Genomic DNA, 24,002 nt, shown 5'->3' on the forward strand with positions numbered 1-24,002 from the left:
CAACGATATTTGATTCATCGAAAACGGAGTTACGGTCAAAAAGTTATGGCCAAAACAAGTTTGCTGAAGTTCGGATGAAACAGGCAATTGTCGCGGCGCGACAAATTGCTCCGCGGCGCGACAAATGCCTATTTTGAAGGTCAGAAAGCCTGAAAAACATGTTCTAAAATCACCCTTTGGGCCACGGCGCGACAAATTGCTCCGCGGCGCGACAAATAACGTGGTCTGGTGCCTGGTCAGTTTCAAAAGTTCAAGTCTTGATCCAAAATTCAATTTAGCACAAAACGCAAACCGTAAACAACTAGAAGACGTATCTTATACCGTTGGAAAGCTCTTTTGACAAGGAACACAACTAAGCACTTATCATCAAACAAAAACAACATTTTCCATAACCGATTTCTCGTCAAGTGATCGTTTAAAAGTCCATTTTCAAAGTTTCAAGTTCATCAATTGCATTTTAAGTTTCGGGAATCCAATTCACACATATGATATGCCGTTTTGAAGGTAATGAAGCATACATTACTACTAAACACTAACAATTAACATTCCATGGCATTTAAACATCCAAATGTTCATGTCAAGAACTATCAACCCTAGTCAAACATCACAAAATCATTAATCGGGTTTTTGAAGTTTTCTTAATCAACCTACGCATCAAAACGAAGCTAGTGATACTAGTAACACAATTAAAACATGCACTTTAACAATCTAACAACATTAACTCATCCAAAATCAAGGATTAAGCAAACCCATTTCAAGTTCATGCTAGTTACTCCAAAAACAACAAATCGAGCAAACAAAACATATATTCATGTTATACACGAGCCATAGACACTAACTAACACCATTTCAAGTCAAAAACACGAATATAGAGAAATCTAGAGTTTTAGAAATGTTACCCAAACGAGATGAAGTTGGTATCAAATTGTAGAGGATGAAGAGAGGATTCCAAATATGTAATTTGTTTTGAAGTTTGCTTCCCGATCCGAATTTAGATGATGAATTATGTTTGTGTTCTTGAGAGAAAAAAAGAAAGAAAGAGAGAGAGATGGAGGGATTGAATGGTGGAGAAAATGGGTTGACTAGTTGACCTAGTCAACTAGTTTGCCCATTTGGCAACTCCGGTCCCTCGAGTTTCAAAGCGGGTGCGGGAATTAACCAAACGAAATATTTTAAAAACGCTCGAGTAGACGAGTGATGTTATAATTAAATAACGAGAATATTATAAACGTTAGTCAACGGAAATTGAGAATTTAAATAGCGAAAGATATTATTTAAAAAAAAAGACGGTGTTAAAAATAAATTTAACGGAAAAACGCGGGATGTTACACTTCAGTGATATAAAACACTATTTCTGGGAAGATCCACATCTGTTTAAAAGTTGTCCCGATGGAATAATACGCCGATGTGTATTTGGAGATGAAGCTAGTAAAATTTTAAACCATTGTCACACAGGACCAACAGGAGGGCATTATGGGCCTCAACTAACAGCAAGAAAAGTTTATGAAGCTGGATTCTATTGGCCTACAATTTACAAAGACGCAAACCTTCTTTGCAAATCCTGTGATGCATGTCAAAGGGCCGGAAAAATAAGTCAACGTGATGAAATGCCACAAAATGTCATCCAAGTATGTGAAGTATTTGACATTTGGGGTATTGACTTTATGGGTCCATTTCCAAAATCTCATAATAATCTATATATACTCGTAGCCATTGATTATGTATCTAAATGGGCGGAAGCACAAGCTCTCCCAACTAACGATGCACGAGTTGTAGTCAACTTTTTAAAACGTCTTTTTGCAAGGTTTGGAACACCGAAAGCTTTAATAAGTGATCGGGGTACTCATTTCTGTAATAATCAACTTGAGAAAGTTCTTAAAAGATATGGAGTAACTCATAAAATCTCCACCGCATATCATCCACAAACAAGTGGACAAGTTGAAAATACCAACCGAGCTTTAAAACGTATTCTAGAGAAAACCGTAGGATCAAATTCGAAGGAATGGTCCATTAAATTGGAGGATGCACTCTGGGCTTTTAGAACAGCCTACAAAACTCCAATTGGAACCACACCTTTTAGACTTGTTTATGGAAAAGCATGTCATCTTCCAGTAGAAATTGAACACAAAGCATTTTGGGCTTTGAAAACATGTAATCTTGATTTACATGAAGCCGGACGTCTACGATTAAGTCAACTAAATGAATTAGAAGAATTAAGACATGAAGCATACGAAAATTCGTTAATCTATAAGGAAAGAACGAAGAAATGGCATGATAAAAGAATCAGAAGTTCAAAAGAATTTAAAGAAGGAGACAGAGTTCTTCTTTTCAATTCACGATTCAAGCTATTTCCTGGAAAATTGAAATCAAGATGGTCTGGACCATTCATAGTCAAAAGAGTTTTCCCATACGGAACGATAGAATTAATAAATTCAAATGGGATTGAATTTAAAGTTAATGGTCACAGAGTTAAACATTACATACATGGTCCGATGGAAGTCGACAACGAAGTTAATCACAATTTCGATACCACAGCTAACTAAGTGTGGGGAGAATCAAGTCTTTAAAGGATAATATGTATTTCTGTTAGAGTTAGATTGTCTGTTTTCGTGTAGTTCTCGAAAATGGAACCTGAATGGTCTTTCCCTAGCAGACCCTAAAGAACTAGTCTTCTCCCCCCATTCTGAATTTTTATTTTTTTTTAGGTTTTTACAAAATGAAGACTGCCTGTGAACTAAACCATGGTCTAATGCTACATGCTTTGATCACTAAACGTAATAATGACATACTACCGAGCGAATTAGTATCAGTAATCAGAGAAAGAATGGACGGAGTTAGAAAAGAATCCAGATGCGAAGATAATAAGTTACAATTTGGTAAAGGAAAATCAAAATCCGCAGCAAAAAGAAGAGCACGACACCTAGAAAGATGTCACAAATGCGGAAAATGGTCACATGGAGGTAAATGTTCAAATAATCAAACCTATTCAAATACCGAATTTGTTACTTTATGCAGAGACGGACCGTTCATATGTTTAGAAGAAAAGACACTGAATGCTCGAGGTTACGCCTATGCAGCCATGGAAAATCAATTAAACCGACTATCTTATGAATGGAATAGATCATATAACTAAGAAATCTATTCCACAGGTATGTCTGTACAGTTTTTATTTTTATTTTTATTTTTAACCTTTTGATAATAAACGCTAATTTGTTCGCTAAAAAGTATTAAATTGGTATTAAATAAAATTAGGTTTGGCGACCGAAATTATTGATATCGTTCAAAAATTTATTACATCACTGCGAAATTTAACGTTTATTCTTAAGGTATAAATATCTTTAATCAATCAACCCAAAATATTTCAAAAATTCGTCATGAGTTAAATTAGGTCTTGGAACCGAAATTACTTTACCGAAAAGAGGGGCGCATATTTTTGATAATATTTGATTGATTAAAGTGGGATAAAAAGACAAAAAGATTTTTAATTTTATTTTTACCATATTTTTAAAATTAATATTTAAATCTTAAATTAATATTGTAAACTTTGTAAAAACAATATATTTAAAATTGTAAAAATTTGAAAAATTAATATAAGTTTAGTATGAATTTATAAATTTTTAAATTAAGTTTGGTGTGAATTTTTAATTTTTAAAATATAAATTTTTAATTTTATGCATTTTAAATTTTAAATTTGGTGTGAATTTTTAATATTAATTTTGAATTTTTAAGTTGTGTGAATTTAAAAACAAAAATTTACTTTATCTCATTAAGTTAAGAATATGATTTTTAAAATTCGTCGTAAGTTGAAGACTAGGTCTTTGAACCGAAATTGCTTTACCCAAGGGAGGGACGAGAACTTTTATTATCATTATTTTTAATCTTATTGATTTAAAGTATGCCAAAAACATTAAAAAACTCAAAAATCTTAGCTTTTAAAACAATCGCTACAAAAAGACAAATTTTAAAATTTTGTCGAGGGACAGACTAGGACATCGATCCGAAACGACCTCGTCCTAAATAACAAGGGAAACAAAATTTTAAAATTAATTTCTTAATTGTTTTCAAAAGTTAATTATTTTAAAAAAAAAAAAAAAAAAAAAAAAATACCAAACTCCGCGACTCGCGGAGTTTGGTGCTTAAATCTCCGCGACTCGCGGAGGGACCAAATTACAGAAAAAAAATATAAAGAGCTGAACGATCAGTTCACTCTCCCACACAAAACACTGCGAATTTCACAGCGAAAAACCCCGAAAAAACCCGAGAAAAAACCCCAAAAATCACAATTTTTAACCGTTAATCACCAAATCTTTTGCTAAAATCATGTTGAGAAGGATGCTATCTAAGAATTACTCAAGAAAAACGGTAAATTTCTACACCTAAACACCATTTAATTCGAAATTTGATGTTCTTGAGCTATTTTTTCCCCAATTTGATTTTGGTGCTTTTTAGTGTAATTAGACTTAAATTGTTTATGTATTATGCTTGTATAACCTAGATTGATGCTGTTTAACATGATTAGAAGCCTTAAACTTCAAATTTTGAATAATCTAGGGTTTGTGTTCTTGAGCAAATTTGGGGCTTTTTGATATAAACAGGTTATGGCCGATTTTTGTCATGAATTGTTGCTAAATTGAGTAGTGTAACATGTCTAGGTAGTTAAATGATCCAAACTTTGAGCCTAAACATGATTTTGAGAATTAAAGTGGACTTTTTCAAGTCTAAAATTCATGAACTTGATTTTTGAAAGATAATGCCATTTGAGACTTGTTTGATTGCTAGTAATGATTATTTTGACATGTTATTTGAGTTGAATGCTTATGAACTTGGCGAACATTTTCGTATATGCTTATTTGAAAAAGTGTAGATTTGATGAAAATATGAAAATGAGCTTAAGTTTGATATAAATTGATAATGTCATTGTAATTATTTTGATTGATGATTTTGCTGACACTAATGCATATTTGGATGCACAAAATTTGTGTTTGATGTGTTTTGCAGAATGAAAGGGGTGAATCTTCATCCCAAGCCCGCAATGCTCCTGCTGAGAATTTGGAACAACAGGAGGTGGATAACTACTACAAGCAGGATGTACCTCATCCAGTCATGACCTTTTCCTATATGCATTTGGAAGAGTTGCACCCGAACCTGAGATTTGACAGACTTTGGATAGATTATCCAAAATATCAACGGGGTTTGCATACTCTTCATTCTAAGGTTGTTGAGGTACCGAGGGTCATAGAATGGGGACCCTTAGAAGCTGTAGAATTAGCCGGGCCAATTAGGGAATTACTTGTACAGAGGTATGGTAATTCTTCTTTTAATGACTGGATATGTTTATTCACCATACGCAGACCTGTATATAAAGTATGGTGTGAAGAATTGTTATGTAGTATAGAGTTGAATGATCGGGTAGCTAGTTTAACCGATCGTTCTTTTATTAGATTTTTGTTAGGCGGTTCGATGCGCCACATGTCTTTACTGGACATGGCTCAGGCTTTACGTATATATACGCCTGAGGAGTTAGCGTCTGCCGATTGTAGAGGATTGATACTAAACGGTAGAAAGATAGATGAAAATTTTGATACACACGGTGTGTGGAGTCAAATGACAAGCCATCACCGTTTCAAAGGGGGAAATTACTCTTATTTGGATATAGATAAAGCCGAATTAAGAGTGATACATAGGTTTTTAGCTAATTCGATTACACAAAGGGGTAAAAACAAAGAAAAGGTAAATGAACAAGATTTGTTTTACCATATGTGTATTCGAGACCCACAGAGCGCTGTAAGTATACCATATTGTGTGGGTTATTATTTATCAGCTATGGTTCGGGGGATGCGACCACATAGCATAATAGGAGGTGGTATTTTTATTACTTTGATTGGTGAATATCTCGGTGTGGATATAAGTCGGGGGGATTATTACTAGAAGAGCCGGAACCCCGCGACACTATAGGTTTAAATGTATACCATGGTGCGAAAGTTTTGAAGAGACGAAATAACGCCGCAGTACGGTACCATGGTAGACATCCACAGGTGGAGAGAAACCAGCAACAAGGTAATGTAGGAGGGGGGAATGAGATGCAATAAATGCATAGGTTTATAGCTTCTCAGGAATACGAAAATGCTAGACAGAGAGCATTTGAAGATTGGCAAGTTCATCAGAACCAGATCATAGCTCATTGCCAACATATAGGTAGAAACTATATTCCTACACCGAAACCCGTCTTCCCTCCTTGGTCTATAGAGATGCAGCCACCATATCCTACGTATGACCCTGCCGAAGCATTCTATAGCACTTATGGTTATGCCTGGAACCCCTATTGGTACCAATATCATCCTTAGTTTACTTATTATTATTTTTTTTATTTTGTAATTTGTAATTATTGATACATTTAATATTTTTGTTAATATTGTAATCATTTTTATAATTTCTAACTTTTATTCTTAGACTTTAATAATTTTTGAATGTGGGGTAATATACCAAACTTCAAAAATATGTATATATGTTTGCAGTTTATCTTATGTACACAACAGGGTAAAACAACGCATTTTCAAAGACTGGCATTAAGTTCAGCAAAAGCAACTAATTTTGACGACAAGATGCAAAATATATGTGAAATAACAACAAGACGGAATGAACAAATGATGTGCACCATTTATCATTCAGCAAACAAACGCCAATATATTTGGAAACTTTGGTAAAATTTAATCATTTTCACACAAATCACCCTCAATAATTTAAATTGTTACTGATTTCTTGCAAATGAGGGCATTGCAAGATCTTAAGTGTGGGAAGGGGTTAAATTCTTTCGGATTTTAAAATTTTTATATTAAACACTTGGTTACCATTAAAAATACTAGTAAAGCAGTAGTTGTATTAGAATCTAGTGCTCTCTGATAATAAAGAACAGCCCTAGTCTTATATACTAACTACCCAATTCTAGTAAAATTTTTCAAAATTTTCAATTAAATGAACTCAAAATCATGTTTATACATATTTATGAACGATAAAACTAGGTTTTAACACCGAAATTATTGTTACCTCGGAAAGGACATAAATTGAGAAACAAACTAAAATGTTAAAATTCATTTAAAATGGAATAGAGGACGATAAAAAGGAAAATAAAAGCCAAGTGTGGGAAAATTTACCAAGTTATTTTAAACATATGTCACATATATCTGTAACAAATAACTGAAAATACTTTTGCTTTGAACTAAACTAAACTGTTTTACCCAATGAAAGAAAAGAAGAGATGGATCTACACGATGAATCAATTCCATCAATAAAAGGAAGTAAAGTCTTCGGAAAAAGACACGCGCTTCTTGATTTAGGTCATGAAGTTGTCGTCCAGACCAGCTGTAGGTTGACGAAAAATCTAGAAAAGTCATCACTAAAATCAGCAGGAAATTCACGGACCTCAGCATTAAACAGGGTCGCCAAGTGGTCAGATTTATCCTAACCATGAGAAGGATTTATCTCGTACAATGGGGGGCACCATGCAAATTAGCTGGATAAGACTAATGAATCAGATCCCCAGAAAGGATAATCTCCTTAAAGATTAAAAATCAGCTTTTAAGACTGATATTACTCAATCCTAGAGATTGACCTTAAAGATTGAGAATTACAAACTCATGGAATTCAATGATATCTAAACTCGAGCTTAAACGAAAAAATATTTTGATCAAAATTACAAACCGATTTGTTTTCTGAAAACCCTATTTTCAATGCGTTCATTACCATTGAACGTAAAATCCTAGGAATTCACCTGGAATTCATTAGGTCACCTGAACTAAATCGGGTGTCAACCGTAAGAACGGTGGTTGCATAACATGGTCAAAGACAGGACCTTGTGCCAGGCCGAAAAATTATAAGGGTGAGCTTTACTATTGCTCCTACCAAGGATAGTAATTGCGTCCGACACGTTATAGACCATAATCAAAAGCATGTCAGGGGACATTGCCTTAATAGTTGCTTGTTCAACGCTTTCCTTTACAACCGGACGGTAGTTTACCGAAAGGTAATATACGGGACAAGTAAACTGGACGTGTTGCTTTCCAAATACAAGGTTAGCAAGTGGGTGACACAAAACCGCAAGTTTTGAGCTAAAATTTTCAAATCTGAAACCCACCAAACCCACAAAAATATTTTGCAAACACCGGTAAAGGGTTATTCCAGAAAACTTATCTAGGGTAAAAACTAGATTTAATTTTCAAAAGATCAAATGTTTTCATAAAGATCCAATTTCCTTAATGGATCTAAATTTTTATAGTCATGTGGGACTGTAAACCATATCGTTACTACCATTGTTTATACCGCCGTATAGAAATCACTGATGTACAAAGTGTGAAGAATAAAGAAGTGATTCTAGTATTTCAAGACAATATTGCTTGAGGACAAGCAACGCTCAAGTGTGGGAATATTTGATAATGCTAAAAACGAACATATATTTCATAGCATTATTCCTCAAGAAAGACAAGCTTTTAGTTGCAATTGTTCTATTTACAAGTGATATTCGTTTGTATAATAAAAGGTGAAGACAAAAGACAGATTCGACGAATTGAAGACGCAAACGACCAAAAAGCTCAAAAGTACAAAAGACAATCAAAAAGGTTCCAATTATTAATAAGAAACGTCTCGAAATTACAAAAGTACAAGATTCAAAACGCAAAGTACAAGATATTAAATTGTACGCGAGGACGTTCGAAAATCCGGAACCGGGACCAGAGTCAACTCTTAACGCTCGACGCAACGGACTAAAAATTACAAGTTAACTATATATATAAATATAATATAATATATAATTAATTATATTAATTATATATATATATTATATATATATATTAAAAACCGTCGGCAGAGAAAACTCCAAGGACTGAGCTGTAATTTCTATCTCCGCGACTCGCGGAGTTTGAAGGAGATTTTGCCGCGAGTCACGGAGCCCCAAAAATCAACTCTGGCTATAAATCCAACCGAATTCTGATCAAAAATCATCATCTTTTCTTCCTCATTCATACGTAAAACTTATATATATATATAATTTATATTTTAATTTTAATTTTAATTCTAATAATAAGGGTATGTTAGCGAATGTTGTAAGGGTGTAAGTCGAAATTCTGTCCGTGTAACGCTACGCTATTTTTAATCATTGTAAGTTATGTTCAACCTTTTTACATTAATGTCTCGTAGCTAAGTTATTATTATGCTTATTTAAAACGAAGTAATCATGATGTTGGGCTAATTACTAAAATTGGGTAATTGGGCTTTGTACCATAATTGGGGTTTGGACAAAAGAACGACACTTGTGGAAATTAGACTATGGGCTATTAATGGGCTTTATATTTGTTTAACTAAATGAAAGTTTGTTAATGTTAATATAAAGATTTACAATTGGGCGTCCCTATAAATTACCATATACACTCGATCGGACACGATGGGCGGGGTATTTATATGTACGAATAATCGTTCATTTAACCGGACACGGGAATGGATTAATAGCGACTAGAATAATTAAAACAGGGGTGAAATTACATTCAAGGGTAATTGGTGTAATTGTTAACAAAGTAGTAAAACCTTGGTTTACACGCAGTCGATAACCTGGTGTATTCATTAAACAAAGTATTAAAACCTTGTTACAATTCGAATCCCCAATTAGTTGGAATATTTAACTTCGGGTATAATAATAATTTGACAAGGACACTTGCAATTTATATTTATGACTGATGGACTGTTATGAACAAAAACCAGACGGACATATTGAATAATCCAGGACAAAGGACAATTAACCCATGGGCATAAAACTAAAATCAACACGTCAAACATCATGATTACGGAAGTTTAAATAAGCATAATTCTTTTATTTCATATTTAATTTCCTTTATTTTATATTTAATTGCACTTCTAATTATCGCACTTTTATTTATTGTTATTTAATCGCACTTTTAATTATCGTACTTTTTAATTATCGCAAGTTTATTTTATCGCACTTTTATTATTCGCAATTTCATTATCGTTATTTACTTTACGCTTTAATTTAAGTCTTGTATTTATTTTATATTTTACATTTTTAACTGCGACTAAAGTCTTAAAATCGACAAACCGGTCATTAAACGGTAAAAACCCCCCTTTATAATAATAATATTACTTATATATATATTTGTATTTTTAATAAAAGTAAACTAATATAGCGTTGAGCTTTGTTTAAAGATTTCCCTGTAGAACGAACCGGACTTACTAAAAACTACACTACTGTACGATTAGGTACACTGCCTATAAGTGTTGTAGCAAGGTTTAAGTATATCCATTCTATAAATAAATAAATATCTTGTGTAAAATTGTATCGTATTTAATAGTTTTTCCTAGTAAAATATAAACTATTTTATATACACCTCGTACGACATCACATTTCCAGTTCTCATAAATATACGTCCCATGCATAGAGACAAAAAATAATCATTCATATGGTGAACACCTGGTAACCGACATTAACTAGATACATATAAGAATATCCCCTATCATTCCGGGATCCTCCTTCGGACATGATATAATTTTGAAGTACTAAAGCATCCGGTACTTTGGATGGGGTTTGTTAGGCCCAATAGATCTATCTTTAGGATTCGCGTCAATTAGGGTGTCTGTTCCCTAATTCTTAGATTACTAGACTTTAATAAAAAGGGGCATATTCGATTTCGATAATTCAACCATAGAATGTAGTTTCAATTACTTGTGTCTATTTCGTCAAACATTTATAAAAGCGCATGTATTCTCAGTCCCAAAAATATAAAGGGTAAAAAGGCAAATGAAACTCACCATACTGTATTTCGTAGTAAAAATACATATAACGTCATTGAACAAGTGCAAGGTTGGCCTCGGATTTACGAACGTATCAATATTGAGATTCAATATTGCAGGAAAGGTACGTAGACGCAACGGAGATGATAAACACTATATTGACCTCACGAGCATACCCACGAACCATACCAATCACCTCCATAGCTATAACCCATAATTTCCTTAATCCAATCCCACTCGAAAAACAATTTCGAAATCACTCGGACAGCACTCTGACGTAATATTTTATGTATACTAATAATATCTTGCAATAATACGGAGTAAATATATATATGTAAATCGATTGAGAGAGTTTAGAGAAAAATATGTTCAAGTTTCTATGAAATAATGAAACCTATTGAATTCTATTTATAATAGATTTTTGAATTATTAAAGTGAATTATTAAAGTATGAATTATTAAAGTGAATTATTAAAGTATGAATTATTAAAGTGAATTATTAAAGTATGAATTATTAAAGTGAATTATTAAAGTATGAATTATTAAAGTAAATTATTAAAGTATGAATTATTAAAGTGAATTATTAAAGTTAAAGTAAAGTAAAAATAAAGTAAAGGTAAAGTTTAAGTATAGTAAAAGTCTAAAACTATGTACGTATAATACGCGTATAAATATATATAATATTAATTTAAATCGTTATATATATTTAATAAAATAAAATATAAATATCGTTATCTTTATCATACTGGTTAAGTAATGAGTTGTCAAAAGTGGTTCTAGATATTTATAAAAGTTATATACGTTTTAATAATAAAGTTCTTTTTAAACTGAAAACGTTTTTGTACGTTTGAAACTAAATCAAATAAATATAATAATTTTGTTTTCCAAAACCAAATATATTTTTAAGAATCATTTTGTTTAAAGGTTAAAATAATGGAAATCGTTATATCATAAAATGTTTTAAAAAAATAGAATCATATATATTCATAATAGGTTTCAAGTTTTTAAATTACAGTTTGTTGGTGAAGCATGGGATAAAGTTCAAAGGTTAAATAAACGTATGAAATCATCTTAATGAAAAATGTCGAGTTACTTAACTTGTCGATATCCTAACATCTAAGTTATTTACACTTCACGTTCTTACTTATAAATCACTTTACCATTTTCCGAATGTTGTCAAAAAGAATAGATTTCTTAAATCACAGTGGACCTCATAACATAGACCCGTAATCATATCATAATGTATCTGATAAATCAACAATTTGATATTATCTTCTAATTCCATCGATAAACATATTGAAACAAATACGATCATGTAAAGTATTATACATTTAATACTTTATTAATATTCTCAAGTTATAATATATATATATACATATATATACATATTTATTTATATATAACGGTTCGTGAATCGTCGGAATTTGGTCGAGGTTATAATGAATGTATGAACACAATTTAAAATTCTTGAGATTTAACTTAACAAACTTTGCTTATGTCGGAATAATATAAAGATAAAGTTTAAATTTGATTGGAAATTTCCGGGTTGTCACATTAAGGTCGGTTACCAAGCCAAGCCAAGCTATGAAAGCAATAAAAAGTGAATGTTATGTATCGAGAGAATGATTTTATACACAGGTTATGTGTATGTTATTTTTGTGCACGAGATATGTGTACGGTTACTATGTTTTATGAAAGATGATTTCGTACACGAGAAAGGTGTACTGTATTTAAAAGATATCGCATGTACATTACAGGTGGGTATAGGATTCGGGCCCATTTGTACCATGCAGTATTTAAATCTTGTGGTCTATCAAAATGATGAATTTTATTGTTTTATGATAAACATATGAACTCACCAACCTTTTGGTTGACACTTTAAATCATGTTTATTCTCAGGTATGAAAGAAATCTTCCGCTGTGCATTAGCTCATTCTATAGATATTACTTGGAGTCATTCATGATATATTTCAAAAGATGTTGCATTCGAGTCATCGAGTTCATCAAGATTATTATTAAATCAATTATAGTTGGAGGTATTATGAAATAGTATGCTTGCTGTCAACTTTCGATGTAAAGAAAGTTTTTCTTTTAAAAACGAGTGCAATGTTTGTAAAATGTATCATATAGAGGTCAATTACCTCGCAATGAAATCAATTATTATGTAATGTTTGTAATCGATATAAATGGGGCATTAAATATGGTGCAAGGATTACAAGCACCAGCAACATCCCTAGCAGCCTCAACATCGCACGCCTCAACATCACAATCTATACCTCAAGCATAATCTTCGTTCTACATATTGTTCTACTTCGATTATCTTCGTTCTACAAATCGTTCTACATCAAAAATTCTTTTGTACAAACTGTTAATGATGAGAATATTTTAACGGGTACGTAATACCCGAGAAATATTTAGATTTCACATTAATACATTACATTGTACATCCTTCAATTCTGATTCAATAGTCTTTTACTATCTTACTTATATCCACCGATATACGTATCCGTTCACCGAAGAATAACCATTTTCATTCAAATTCAATTTCATATTTGGATTTTGACAGATCAGAATCCAAGAAGTGGCATAATGAAGAAATAATGGACACAATAAAATTTGTTAGAAACAAACTAATTATGTATGTAACATTTTGTTAAGAATCCACGTTAACAAAATCCTAGCTAACTGTTCCTATACCCGTTATTGAAATGTCCCGTTCATATCAATTATAAACGTTTCATATTAATTGGTTTCGTTGCGAGGTTTTGACCTCTATATGAGACGTTTTTCAAAGACTGCATTCATTTTTAAAACAAACCATAACTTTTATTTTATCGATAAAGGTTTAAAACATTACAAAGATTATCAAATAATGATAACCTAAAATATGGCATTTTTACTCGACCATTACATAATAGTTTACAATAATATTACACAATAACTTAAGTCTTCGAATGCAGTTTTTAAACAATATTATACAAGCATGCTGACTCCAATTCTTGTCCTTAATTTAGCATGCAACATCGGAAGCTCTTAATAATCACCTGAGAATAAACATGCTTAAAACGTCAACAAAATGTTGGTGAGTTATAGGTTTAATCTATATATATCAAATTGTAATAATAATGGACCACAAGATTTCATTTTATAAACATAATCCTCAAGCAGAATCCTCTCGTCTGCATTAAGGTAAGATCATTCATATGATGAACACCTGGTAACCGACATTAACAAGATGCATATAGAATATCCCCAAAACAGAATCCTCTCGTCTGTATAACAGAATCCTCTCGTCTGTATAAAAATCGAAGTACTAAAGCATCTGTACCTCGGATGGGGTTTATTAGGCCCATAGATCTATCTTTAGGATTCGCGTCAATTAGGGGTACTGTTCCCTAATTCTTAGGTTACCAAGCTAAAAAGGGCGATATTCGGTATTCATAATCCAACATAGAATGTAGTTTCAAGTACTTGTGTCTATTTTGTAAAACATTTATAAAACTGCATGTATTCTCATCCCAAAAATATTATATAGTAAAAAAATGGGACTATAACTCACTTTCACATATTTTTCCTTCGTTGAAAATAAGACTTGGCCACTGGTCGATTCACGAACCTATAACAAATGTGTACATATATATCAAAGTATGATTGAAATATATTCACAACATTTTTTATTACGTTTTTATGATTTAAGTTTGTTAAGTTAGCAGTCCTCATTAGTAACCTACAACTAGTTGTCCACAGTTAGATGTACATAAATAAATCAATATATATTATTTTGAATCAATCCACGACCCAGTGTATACACGTCTCAGGCTAGATCACAACTCAAAGTATATATATTTTTGGAATCAACCTCAACCCTGTATAGCAAACTCGAACATTACAGCATATAGAGTGTCTATGGTTGTTCTAAATAATATATATAGATGGGTCAATATGATATGTCAAAACATTGTATACGTGTCTATGGTATCCCAAGATTACATAATATATGTAGAATACATGTATAATACAATATAATTTAGTTAGGATATGATTAGTGTAGCTTTGTTGTAAAATTTCCGTAGCTACAACAAGTAAAATTTTCCAATTTTGTTTTACCCATAATTTCTTCGTTTTAAATCCGTTTTGAGTGATTCAAGTTGTTATGGTTTCATAATGAACTGAAATATATGAAACTAAACAGAAAAATTATAAGTTTATAGTCGGAAATACAGGTTACAAGTCATTTACTAAAGAGGTAGTCATTTCCGTCGAAAGAACGGCATCTTGATGACCATTTTGAAAAACATACTTCCACTTTGAGTTTAACCATTATTTTTGGATATAGTATCATGTTCATATGAAATATCATTTTTCCAGAAAACAAACTTCCAATTCAAAGATTAAGATAGTTTTTTTTTTCTAACCCAAAACAGCCTCTGGTTTCACTACGACGGCGTATGTCCGGTTTTACGGTGTTCATCGTGTTTCCAGGTTTTAAATCATTAAGTTAGCATATCATATAGATATAGAACATGTGTTTAGTTTATTTTAAAAGTCAAGTTAGAGGGATTAACTTTATTTGCGAACAAGTTTAGAATTAACTAAACTATGTTCTAGTAATTACAAGTTTAAATCTTCGAATAAGATGGTTTTATATGTATGAATCGAATGATGTTATGAACATCATTACTACCTTAATTTTAGTAGGTAAACCTACTGGAAATGAGAAATATAGATCTAGCTTCAAAGGATCCTTGGATGGCTTGAAAGTTCTTGAAGCAGAATCATGACACGAAAACAAGTTCAAGTAAGATTTCCACTCGAAATAAGATTGTTATAGTTATAGAAATTGAATCAAAGTTTGAATATGAGTATTACCTTGAATTAGAAAGATATCTTACTGTAAATAAGAAAGATTTTTTGAAATTAGATGATCACTTGAAATGGATTTGCAAGATTGGAAGTAAGCTAGTAAACTTGAAAGTGTTTTTGGTGTGTTCTTGAGTAGTTGTTTTGTAAGTGGATCTAGGTTAGGATTTATGAGCTAGATTGAGCTAGATTTTGATGAAGGTGATGAAGAACACTTAGAACATCAAGAGAGAATAAGAGAGAGATAAGTTTGATGCATGCAAGTTGAAAAATGAAAGTGTTATGGTTGGTGAATTAAAACGTGATCCTACCCTTGAATATAAGGTTCCATTAATTTGTATTTTTGTTAGATATTTCATGCTAGTTGCCAAATGATGGTTCCCACAAGTTATGATGTTCGTGAATCATCAGGCAAACTGGGTGGTCAATTGTCTACATGAAACTCATTTCAAATAATCAAGTCTTAACAAGTTTGATTGCTTAACATGTTGGAAACATTTAATCATGTAAATATCAATTTCATTTAATATATAATCATGAAAAAGTTCGGGTCACTACAGTTATGACTATTTCCTTATTACATTTTATATATTGTCATTTTAATACTATTCTTTATATACTCCAATAACTAAGACACATATTAATTAAATTAATCATAGTATAAGTTTTGATACATTGTATACCACCATTTGATTCAATCTTTCATCCTCAAAAGATCGCTTGAAAATGGAAGAAGCGAGGGTGCGCCCTGATAATTGATGAGAATGATCACCGTGATATCAGTGTTCTGGAGGAAGTGTTGACAATCCCGAGGTGTACGCCTCCTTAAGTACCTGTGGTGAAGAACTAAGACGCAATTATTTTGTGTGGATGAATCGAGACGATAAATATACAATTAAAAATCTACTGTCTTTTAATCGTGATTGTTTCAGATTGCAAATTAAAACTCACATGTATAATTTCAAAATTACAAGTAATTGTTGATTAGTCACATAACGCTATTTTGAGTTCAAGTTAAATTAGAAAAATAATTCGACTCGATCACTTCCTTTTCCTGCTTAAGTACCTTAGTGTACAATCCGAGCTGTTTCTTTAGTTAGATAATACTCCGTAAAAGTTATGATTCAGTTATTTAGTTTTTTTAACTTGTCAAGTTCACAATTTTGTATTATATTTTAATATTATTCCCGTTTCAATTTAATTGTTCCAACAAAAATTGAAAATTTTATATCTTAATTTTTATGTATTTATGAGACTGAATAATTAATTTAAAATACTTAATAAAAATGATGAACAATCATTTATCATATTTGAAGTCTAGAAGGTAAATGTTGATCAATTTGCCACCATAAAATTTTTACCGATTTCATTGTATATGATTTTACCTATTATTGTAAAAAACTTCGATTATTCATTTTTAAAGTAGTCTGTTTCAATTATGCATAATCCGTTTAATTAAGTGGTCAACGTTAAACTAGGATTTTAAAGATACTGAATAAAATGAACGATTTTAATCAATTTTGATAAAATTTATGTTTATATTGATTTTCTTTTCTATTTACACATATAATTCTAAAATTTTATATTTAAAACTGTATAAAAAGTCAAATTCGATTAATTTATAAATGAATGATTACTCGTTTCAAAATCCCGATCGATTATCTCCCGAATAGCGAATTTGGTAACTTAGATTTTAACCGTATAGGGGCAGGTTCAAACGAGAATCACAAAAAGAGCGATAACTGCGAGAACTTTTTAATTTCGTAGTTTTTATGCATTTAAATACAACAAATTACATGCAAATTTAATTAATGTTCATATCATTAACAAACATATGTTCATTATCACAAATTACATGTTATATTGTTAATTATATGAATTTGTCTTCATGTTCACAAATAAATATGCACATTTGAACGAGAAACTAAATATTTGATTAAATAAGTAAGATAAAAGTTTTTTCAAATGATTTTATGTTCATTCTTACTTTCTATCAAGATTTATAGGTGATTCAATTTATTTATATGTGAAAATTTTTGTAAATTAAAAGTTTTCGCATTTCTCCTTTTTTTATGGTTCTCGTTTAAATTTTTTTACTTACCATATAACATCAATAACACTTAATCATGTGTTTGGGAGGTACAAGCTTGATTTTACCGTACAACAAGGTTATTTATTTTGACTCAAATTAGTATAATTTCAAAGAATAAATCCATAGATATGTACATTTTATGGAAAATGAACAACCGAAAAAAAAAGGAAATTCTCTCTGAACCTCATCGATTTTAAGATCACGCCACGTGTCTCCTAATCTATAATCCAACGGCTTTTACATTTCTTTACAATATAGACGCCAAAAGCCCATCGTAATTTTACTTAACATTAGACCGGGTTGACTCGTCAACTGACTCAATATCTGACCCGCTAACCACCGGTAAACCACTAGGTCCCACACCAGACGGTGATCTCCTATTCATAGTTAGCATCCGTGTGAACGACATTAACCGACTTCCGGGCGACCTAAACCCTTGACTCGGCGACATTATCCGGTTTAACCGGAACTCACTATCCGTAACCAACTCGTTATGACCCGGAACATCTATTCTAATATCAATCAATCCTTTCCTTCTATCCGCAACAGACGTGGTTTCGTTAACTGAACCACTTGAACCCGGTTCAAATACTAGACTCGTCGTTTCCGGTTCAACAACCGGTTCGACCGGTGACCGGCAAAGCGGACAAGTAGAGTTACTAAAAAACCACATATCAATACACTCCGTATGAAAACTATGTTTACATTTCGGTAAAACCCTACATTTCTCACCGTCTTCAAATTCCGATAAACACACAGCACATTCCGGCGTATGCGTTTTATTTTCCGACGAGTATAAAAACACCGGCAACGACTCCAATACATTCGAATCAAGTCCACCGGAAGCAGAAGGTGAGACTGCATTATTGTCGACGTAGAATACGATACGAGTCGATCGATTGTGACGGTTGCGGCGGCGCGTTTGATTGCGACGACGGAGGTAACACCGGGCGTAGAGATGGAATATTACTAGTATAATGACGACAACAAAAAGGATGATGATTGAAGATAACATGATTTTTCCGCTTAGGGCGTAGCTTTTAGACGGAGTAAATTGTTGTTCGTTGTCCGGCCACTGGTTGCTAGACGGAGGGTTAGACATTGAGTTAGTCCTGTTGATTAATTGTTACTGTTAAGCGATTTAGAGATGGAGTGTGTATATATCTATATCTATATAATATGTATATGTATATATGTGTACTTGTATTTACATAGAGAAGTAGAAAAGGGAAATTTCGAGGGTGGTTCGTTTTGTGTTTATGATGGTTTGAAAGTTGCGGAAGCAGCTTTTGTTGATTAAGATTTGCGTAGAAGACGCCAATGGGTTTGACGCGGGAATCATTAAATGACGAAATTGCCCTCTCCTTTTATTCTAAACATCTATTTATAGTTGAGATGTAATTTGAATAATGGAAATGGATTTATTCGGTGATCGTTTTAAGTGTTTCAAATCCTTGAATGTATCATGGTCGTATTTTCTATTTCGCATACATAGCCGTAAAGTTCACTTTAAAATAAATATTTATATTTTTAATAATAATTATTATTAAATAACAAATGTCTTTTAAAAAAATTTTAAAAATAAGTATAATTATTATATAAAGGTTATATAATATGCTTCAATTGTACATGTGTTCATTGAATGTTTTGTAAAAAATTGTACAATTTATTTTAAAGTTTTTACATATAGTCATGAGGGTGTTTTATTATAATGTTGTACATAATATTTCAAATATTGTACTTATGGTTATGTAGGTGTTTTATCATAATGTTGTACATAATACTTCAAATAATGAACATATGATCATAGAGTATTTTATTATAAGGTTGTACATAATGTTTTATATATTATACAATTAACATAATAATATTTTTATTATATGCAATTAATTATTTTAATGGAATTTAGGCTAAGATTTTTTTATTTATTTATTTTGAATTTCTTTTAATTTTAAATAATCATTATTTATGACATAATAATTTTATAGATTTATATGATATCATATATTATATATAGATATAAATATATAATATACTTTGGATTTTATCGTGAGAGTAGATTCGTTATGATATGGATAAGGTGGAGGATATTGATGTAAATTCAGAAGATATTTGTCAACGACTCAACGGTGCATTTACTTTCCGGGTCAATTTGGTTCACTATCTTGACTTTAGGTTTCATATGGTCATGTAAAATACGAAGTTAATTAGACGTCATTTACTCATTTAGACGCGGTTCAGTTCACTTTTTTTGAAAAGCCAAAATATTATTAATCTCAAGAGAAGAAAACCTCATACAAGTTCACACATATACATTTACATCACAGTTTCACAGCAACCTAAATAGATACAGGGGAGATGCCAAGATAGCATCAAACATACCAAATTAAAACTAAAAAAATTGATGAATTATTGAACCAATTGTGCCAATCGATTGTCTTCCCTTTAATTCTCTTCGCGATCCACTCGAAGCTTTTGATTTGGATTTCATTTAGAGCACACGGAGTGTTCCAACACTTATTTTTGAAGATTGTTTGATTTCTATTCTTCCATATGAGGTAACAACTTGTCCACATGACCGCTTGCAAAATGAGTCTATCCGCAGCCGCACGTTGTTGATTTATACGCCCTTGGAGAAGGTCATCTAAATTTGCATTTGACGTCCCACCCAAACCCCACCAATTAAGCACTTTGTACCATACGTCGTGAACTTTAACACATGAAAGGAGCGAGTGATCTACCGACTTAATTTCATTATCGCAAAGTGGACAAAGGATCGAGTGGAGATCAACCCCCCTTTTGTCAAGTTCCCGACGTACCGGTATCCGCCCCTTTCGAGCCCTCCAAATAAAGACTTCCACTTTTTTTGGGACAAAGTTATTTTTTAGAGACTCCTTCGCATTCACACCCGCACAAATTGTTTTTGTGTTGATGAGATTTGTTAGGTTTTTTGTTGTGAAAATCCCACCATTTCACCCCATAGCCACGAATCTGCAACTTCCGGAACCAACTTGACATTTTTGATCAGCTCGTTCAGCTCGTCCAGCTCGTCCAGTACACGACCGTGAGGTGTTCTCGACCATGACCAATCTGCTTCAATTGATGTACCGTTCCACCGTAGTCGATCTTTGATGCAAACATCAAAACACGTTTCCAGCCTTACTAACCTCTTGAATCTGTCCTTTAAAGCCATATTCCCAATCCAATTGTCGCCCCAAAACGAAGTCGAGGCACCATCACCAATTTTTCGAACAAATGAACTTTTGAAGGGAACTCCAAGCAAGTCAATTTCATTACCTGTAGCAATAATACTTGACCAAACAGATTTATGATTATAAGAAAAGGAATTTGGATCCACAAATAAGCCCCCCAAAGGACCGTAAATGCTCGAGATGACCTTAACCCATAAGGAGTTAGTTTCGGTTTTGAACCTCCACCACGACTTACCGATTAAGACCATATTTTTATTTCTGAGGGAACCCAAGTTTAAACCGCCCAACCCGTAAGGAAGAATTGATTCATCCCATTTAACCCAAGAAATATGAGAGTTACCCCCTACCCGCCACAAAAGAAAAAACATCTCACACTCTCAAGTTTTTTAATCACACATAGCGAGGCACAGAAGAGCGAGAAAAAATATAACGGAAGACTATTCAACACCGATTTCACAAGAGTCAAGCGTCCACCATACGACATCGTTCGTGCTTTCCAATCCGCTAATCTTGTCTCAAATTTCTTTATAACCGGCTCCCATGTTTCAAGTCTGTTCATCTTTCCACCAACCGGAAGGCCGAGATATGTGAAAGGGAAGGAACCAATCTTACAATTAAACTTTTTGGCCGTCGATTTGGTTATGCTCTTTTCAACACCCAACCCATATAAAGTGCTTTTCTGGTAATTTACTTTGAGGCCCGATGTGAGTTCAAAACACTTTAAGATTTTTATAAGGTTCCTGATGTTACCCTCATCACACTTACCAAAGAAGGTTGTATCATCCGCGTATTGCAAGTGGGAGATTGGAACTTTATCACGCCCGACTTCTACACCAATAAACATGTTTCTACTCACGGCCATTTTATCCATCACCTTAAGACCCTCCGCCGCTAAAATAAAAAGGAAAGGCGAGAGAGGATCGCATTGTCTCACTCCACGTTGAAGCATAAATTCATTAGTTGGAGATCCGTTCACAAGAATGGAGACCGAAGCCGACTTAAGACACGTGTTAATCCACTTTCTCCATTTATATTCGAAACCCATCACTTTCATAATTTCAAGTAAGAAATCTCAATTGAGGCAATCGAAGGCCCTTTCAAAATTCACTTTAAATACGAGGCTTTTAGACTTTTTATGCTTTAAAAAATCGAGAGTCTCATTTACGATAAGTGCCCCGTCCATGATATTTCTACCTTTAATAAAAGCACTTTGCTCGTACCCCACGAGATTTGGGATCACCCTTTTGAGCCTGTTTGAAAGCAACTTTGCCACAATTTTATAATAGCAACCGATTAAGCTAATGGGCCGGTAATCATTAAGTCCAATCGGTTCAAGCTTCTTTGGAACAAACGTGATGAAGGATGCGTTACAACCCTTAGAAATGTCACCGGTGTCCTAGAAAGTATGAATTGCATCAACAAGGTCGTCTTTAACAATGTACCAAAACTTTTTAAAAAAGCCAAGGTTGAACCCATCCGGCCCTGGGGCCTTTGAACTACCGCACTCATTTACCGTTGCCCAAATTTCACTCTCTGAGAAGCTCATTTCCAACTCGCAAGCAGCAGTAGCTGAGATGCTGCACAAGGCAGGCCCATTCGGCCCAAAACAGCCCAGTAGCGATGGCCTGGTAAATACTTGTTGCAAGAATAGTCCAAGAAAGTGATTGTAAATAGATGTTTTTATGATATTCGGGTCCTCGTTCCAAGAACCATTGACGTTTAGACCGCGGATATTACAATTATTATACTTGCACCTAATTGAAGAGTGGAAGTATTTCATGTTTTCATCGCCTTCCAATACCCATTTAATCCGGCCCTTTTATCTAAGCATACTTGCCTTAGATTTCTCTTTATCAATCCATTTCCTACGACAATTTAAGCAACACTCTATATCTTCATCGTTTAAACCCCGTTGCTCGGCTCTAACTTCCCATTTATCGACCTCGTCTTTCAATCCTTTTATTTCTCCATCAATGTTCCCGAATTCACCTTTACTCCAAGTCCTCAAATCACATTTAACATTTTTAAGTTTATCCCTAAAAATACAATCTTTTCTTGTGCTACAGACACACTTACCCCAAGCCTCTATAATGATCCGATCAATTCCATCTTGATTCAACCATTCGTCGAACACTTTGAAAGGTTTCGACCCAAAATCAATATGCTTGTCCCTAAGAATGAGGGGACAATGGTCTGATTCCCTCCTATCTAATACCGTAATCGAGAGGTCATCCCAAAGGTCAATAAACTTCTCATTCACAAGGAACCTGTCGAGCTTGCTAAATTTCAAACCATTATCGCTGATACGAGTAAATCTTCTACCGTTAATCGGTATCTCAATCAAAAAATTCCTATCAATGAAGTCATTAAAACGAGAAGCGCACACTTTATTAAATCTACAATTCAATCGATCCGAAGGCATTCAGACTTCATTAAACTCACCACATAAGACACACGGATAATCAACATCCTGCAGAAGTTTGTCTAAATCTAACCACATCTCTTTCTTATCTCTATCGGAATAGGGTCCATAAATGTTGATAATTAAGGATTCAACACCAGACCTGATCCAAACCCCCCGAATTGCAATGAAGAAACTATTTCCAAACGCATTATTTACCGTAAACCTAAAAGAGTCCCATATTACTAACATACCCCCCGAATTCCCGACAGCATCTCTATGGGCATAACCAAAGTGATTATTACCCCAAAGGTTTTGCGCCCACCCGTCCTCTAGGTTTCTACACTTTGTTTCCTGAAAAACGGCCACATCAGGCCTTTCCACACAACATAAGCCCTTGACCCACCCAAATTTCCCTTCAACTCCGAAACCATGAACATTAATAGAAAGTATCTTCATTTAACAATTTATACAGATGAAAAAAAGGAGGGGGACTTACTGTGGGTTGAGGTTGGGCTACCTCAACCCGATTTGCTCCCCAAATTCTCTAACTTCCACACTGCTAATTGAATGATCAGCCGATGAAACATTACCGTGAGATTTCGAATTTTGGATAGTATGCCTACTTTCAGTCTTGGATCCACAAT

General features: G+C 33.2%; 2 protein-coding genes across 2 annotated transcripts; both read right to left on the reverse strand.

Annotated features, from left to right (window-relative positions):
* Positions 1 to 17,930: 17,930 nt before the first annotated feature.
* LOC139898556 (RING-H2 finger protein ATL2-like) lies at positions 17,931 to 18,927 on the reverse strand. The gene has a single exon (XM_071881310.1). It carries the CDS (start codon positions 18,842 to 18,844, stop codon positions 18,023 to 18,025), a length of 822 nt encoding a protein of 273 aa, XP_071737411.1. The 5' UTR covers positions 18,845 to 18,927; the 3' UTR covers positions 17,931 to 18,022.
* A 3,099-nt stretch (positions 18,928 to 22,026) lies between these two features.
* LOC139902040 (uncharacterized) lies at positions 22,027 to 23,376 on the reverse strand. Its single transcript, XM_071884699.1, has 2 exons — positions 22,792 to 23,376; positions 22,027 to 22,350 (listed from the first exon to the last, which is right to left on the reverse strand). Exons 1-2 carry the CDS (start codon positions 23,374 to 23,376, stop codon positions 22,027 to 22,029), a joined length of 909 nt encoding a protein of 302 aa, XP_071740800.1.
* Between the last annotated feature and the right edge of the window lie 626 nt (positions 23,377 to 24,002).

Source organism: Rutidosis leptorrhynchoides, chromosome 3 (assembly GCF_046630445.1).
Source record: "Rutidosis leptorrhynchoides isolate AG116_Rl617_1_P2 chromosome 3, CSIRO_AGI_Rlap_v1, whole genome shotgun sequence".
In the NCBI taxonomy this organism is placed as follows: Eukaryota; Viridiplantae; Streptophyta; class Magnoliopsida; order Asterales; family Asteraceae; genus Rutidosis; species Rutidosis leptorrhynchoides.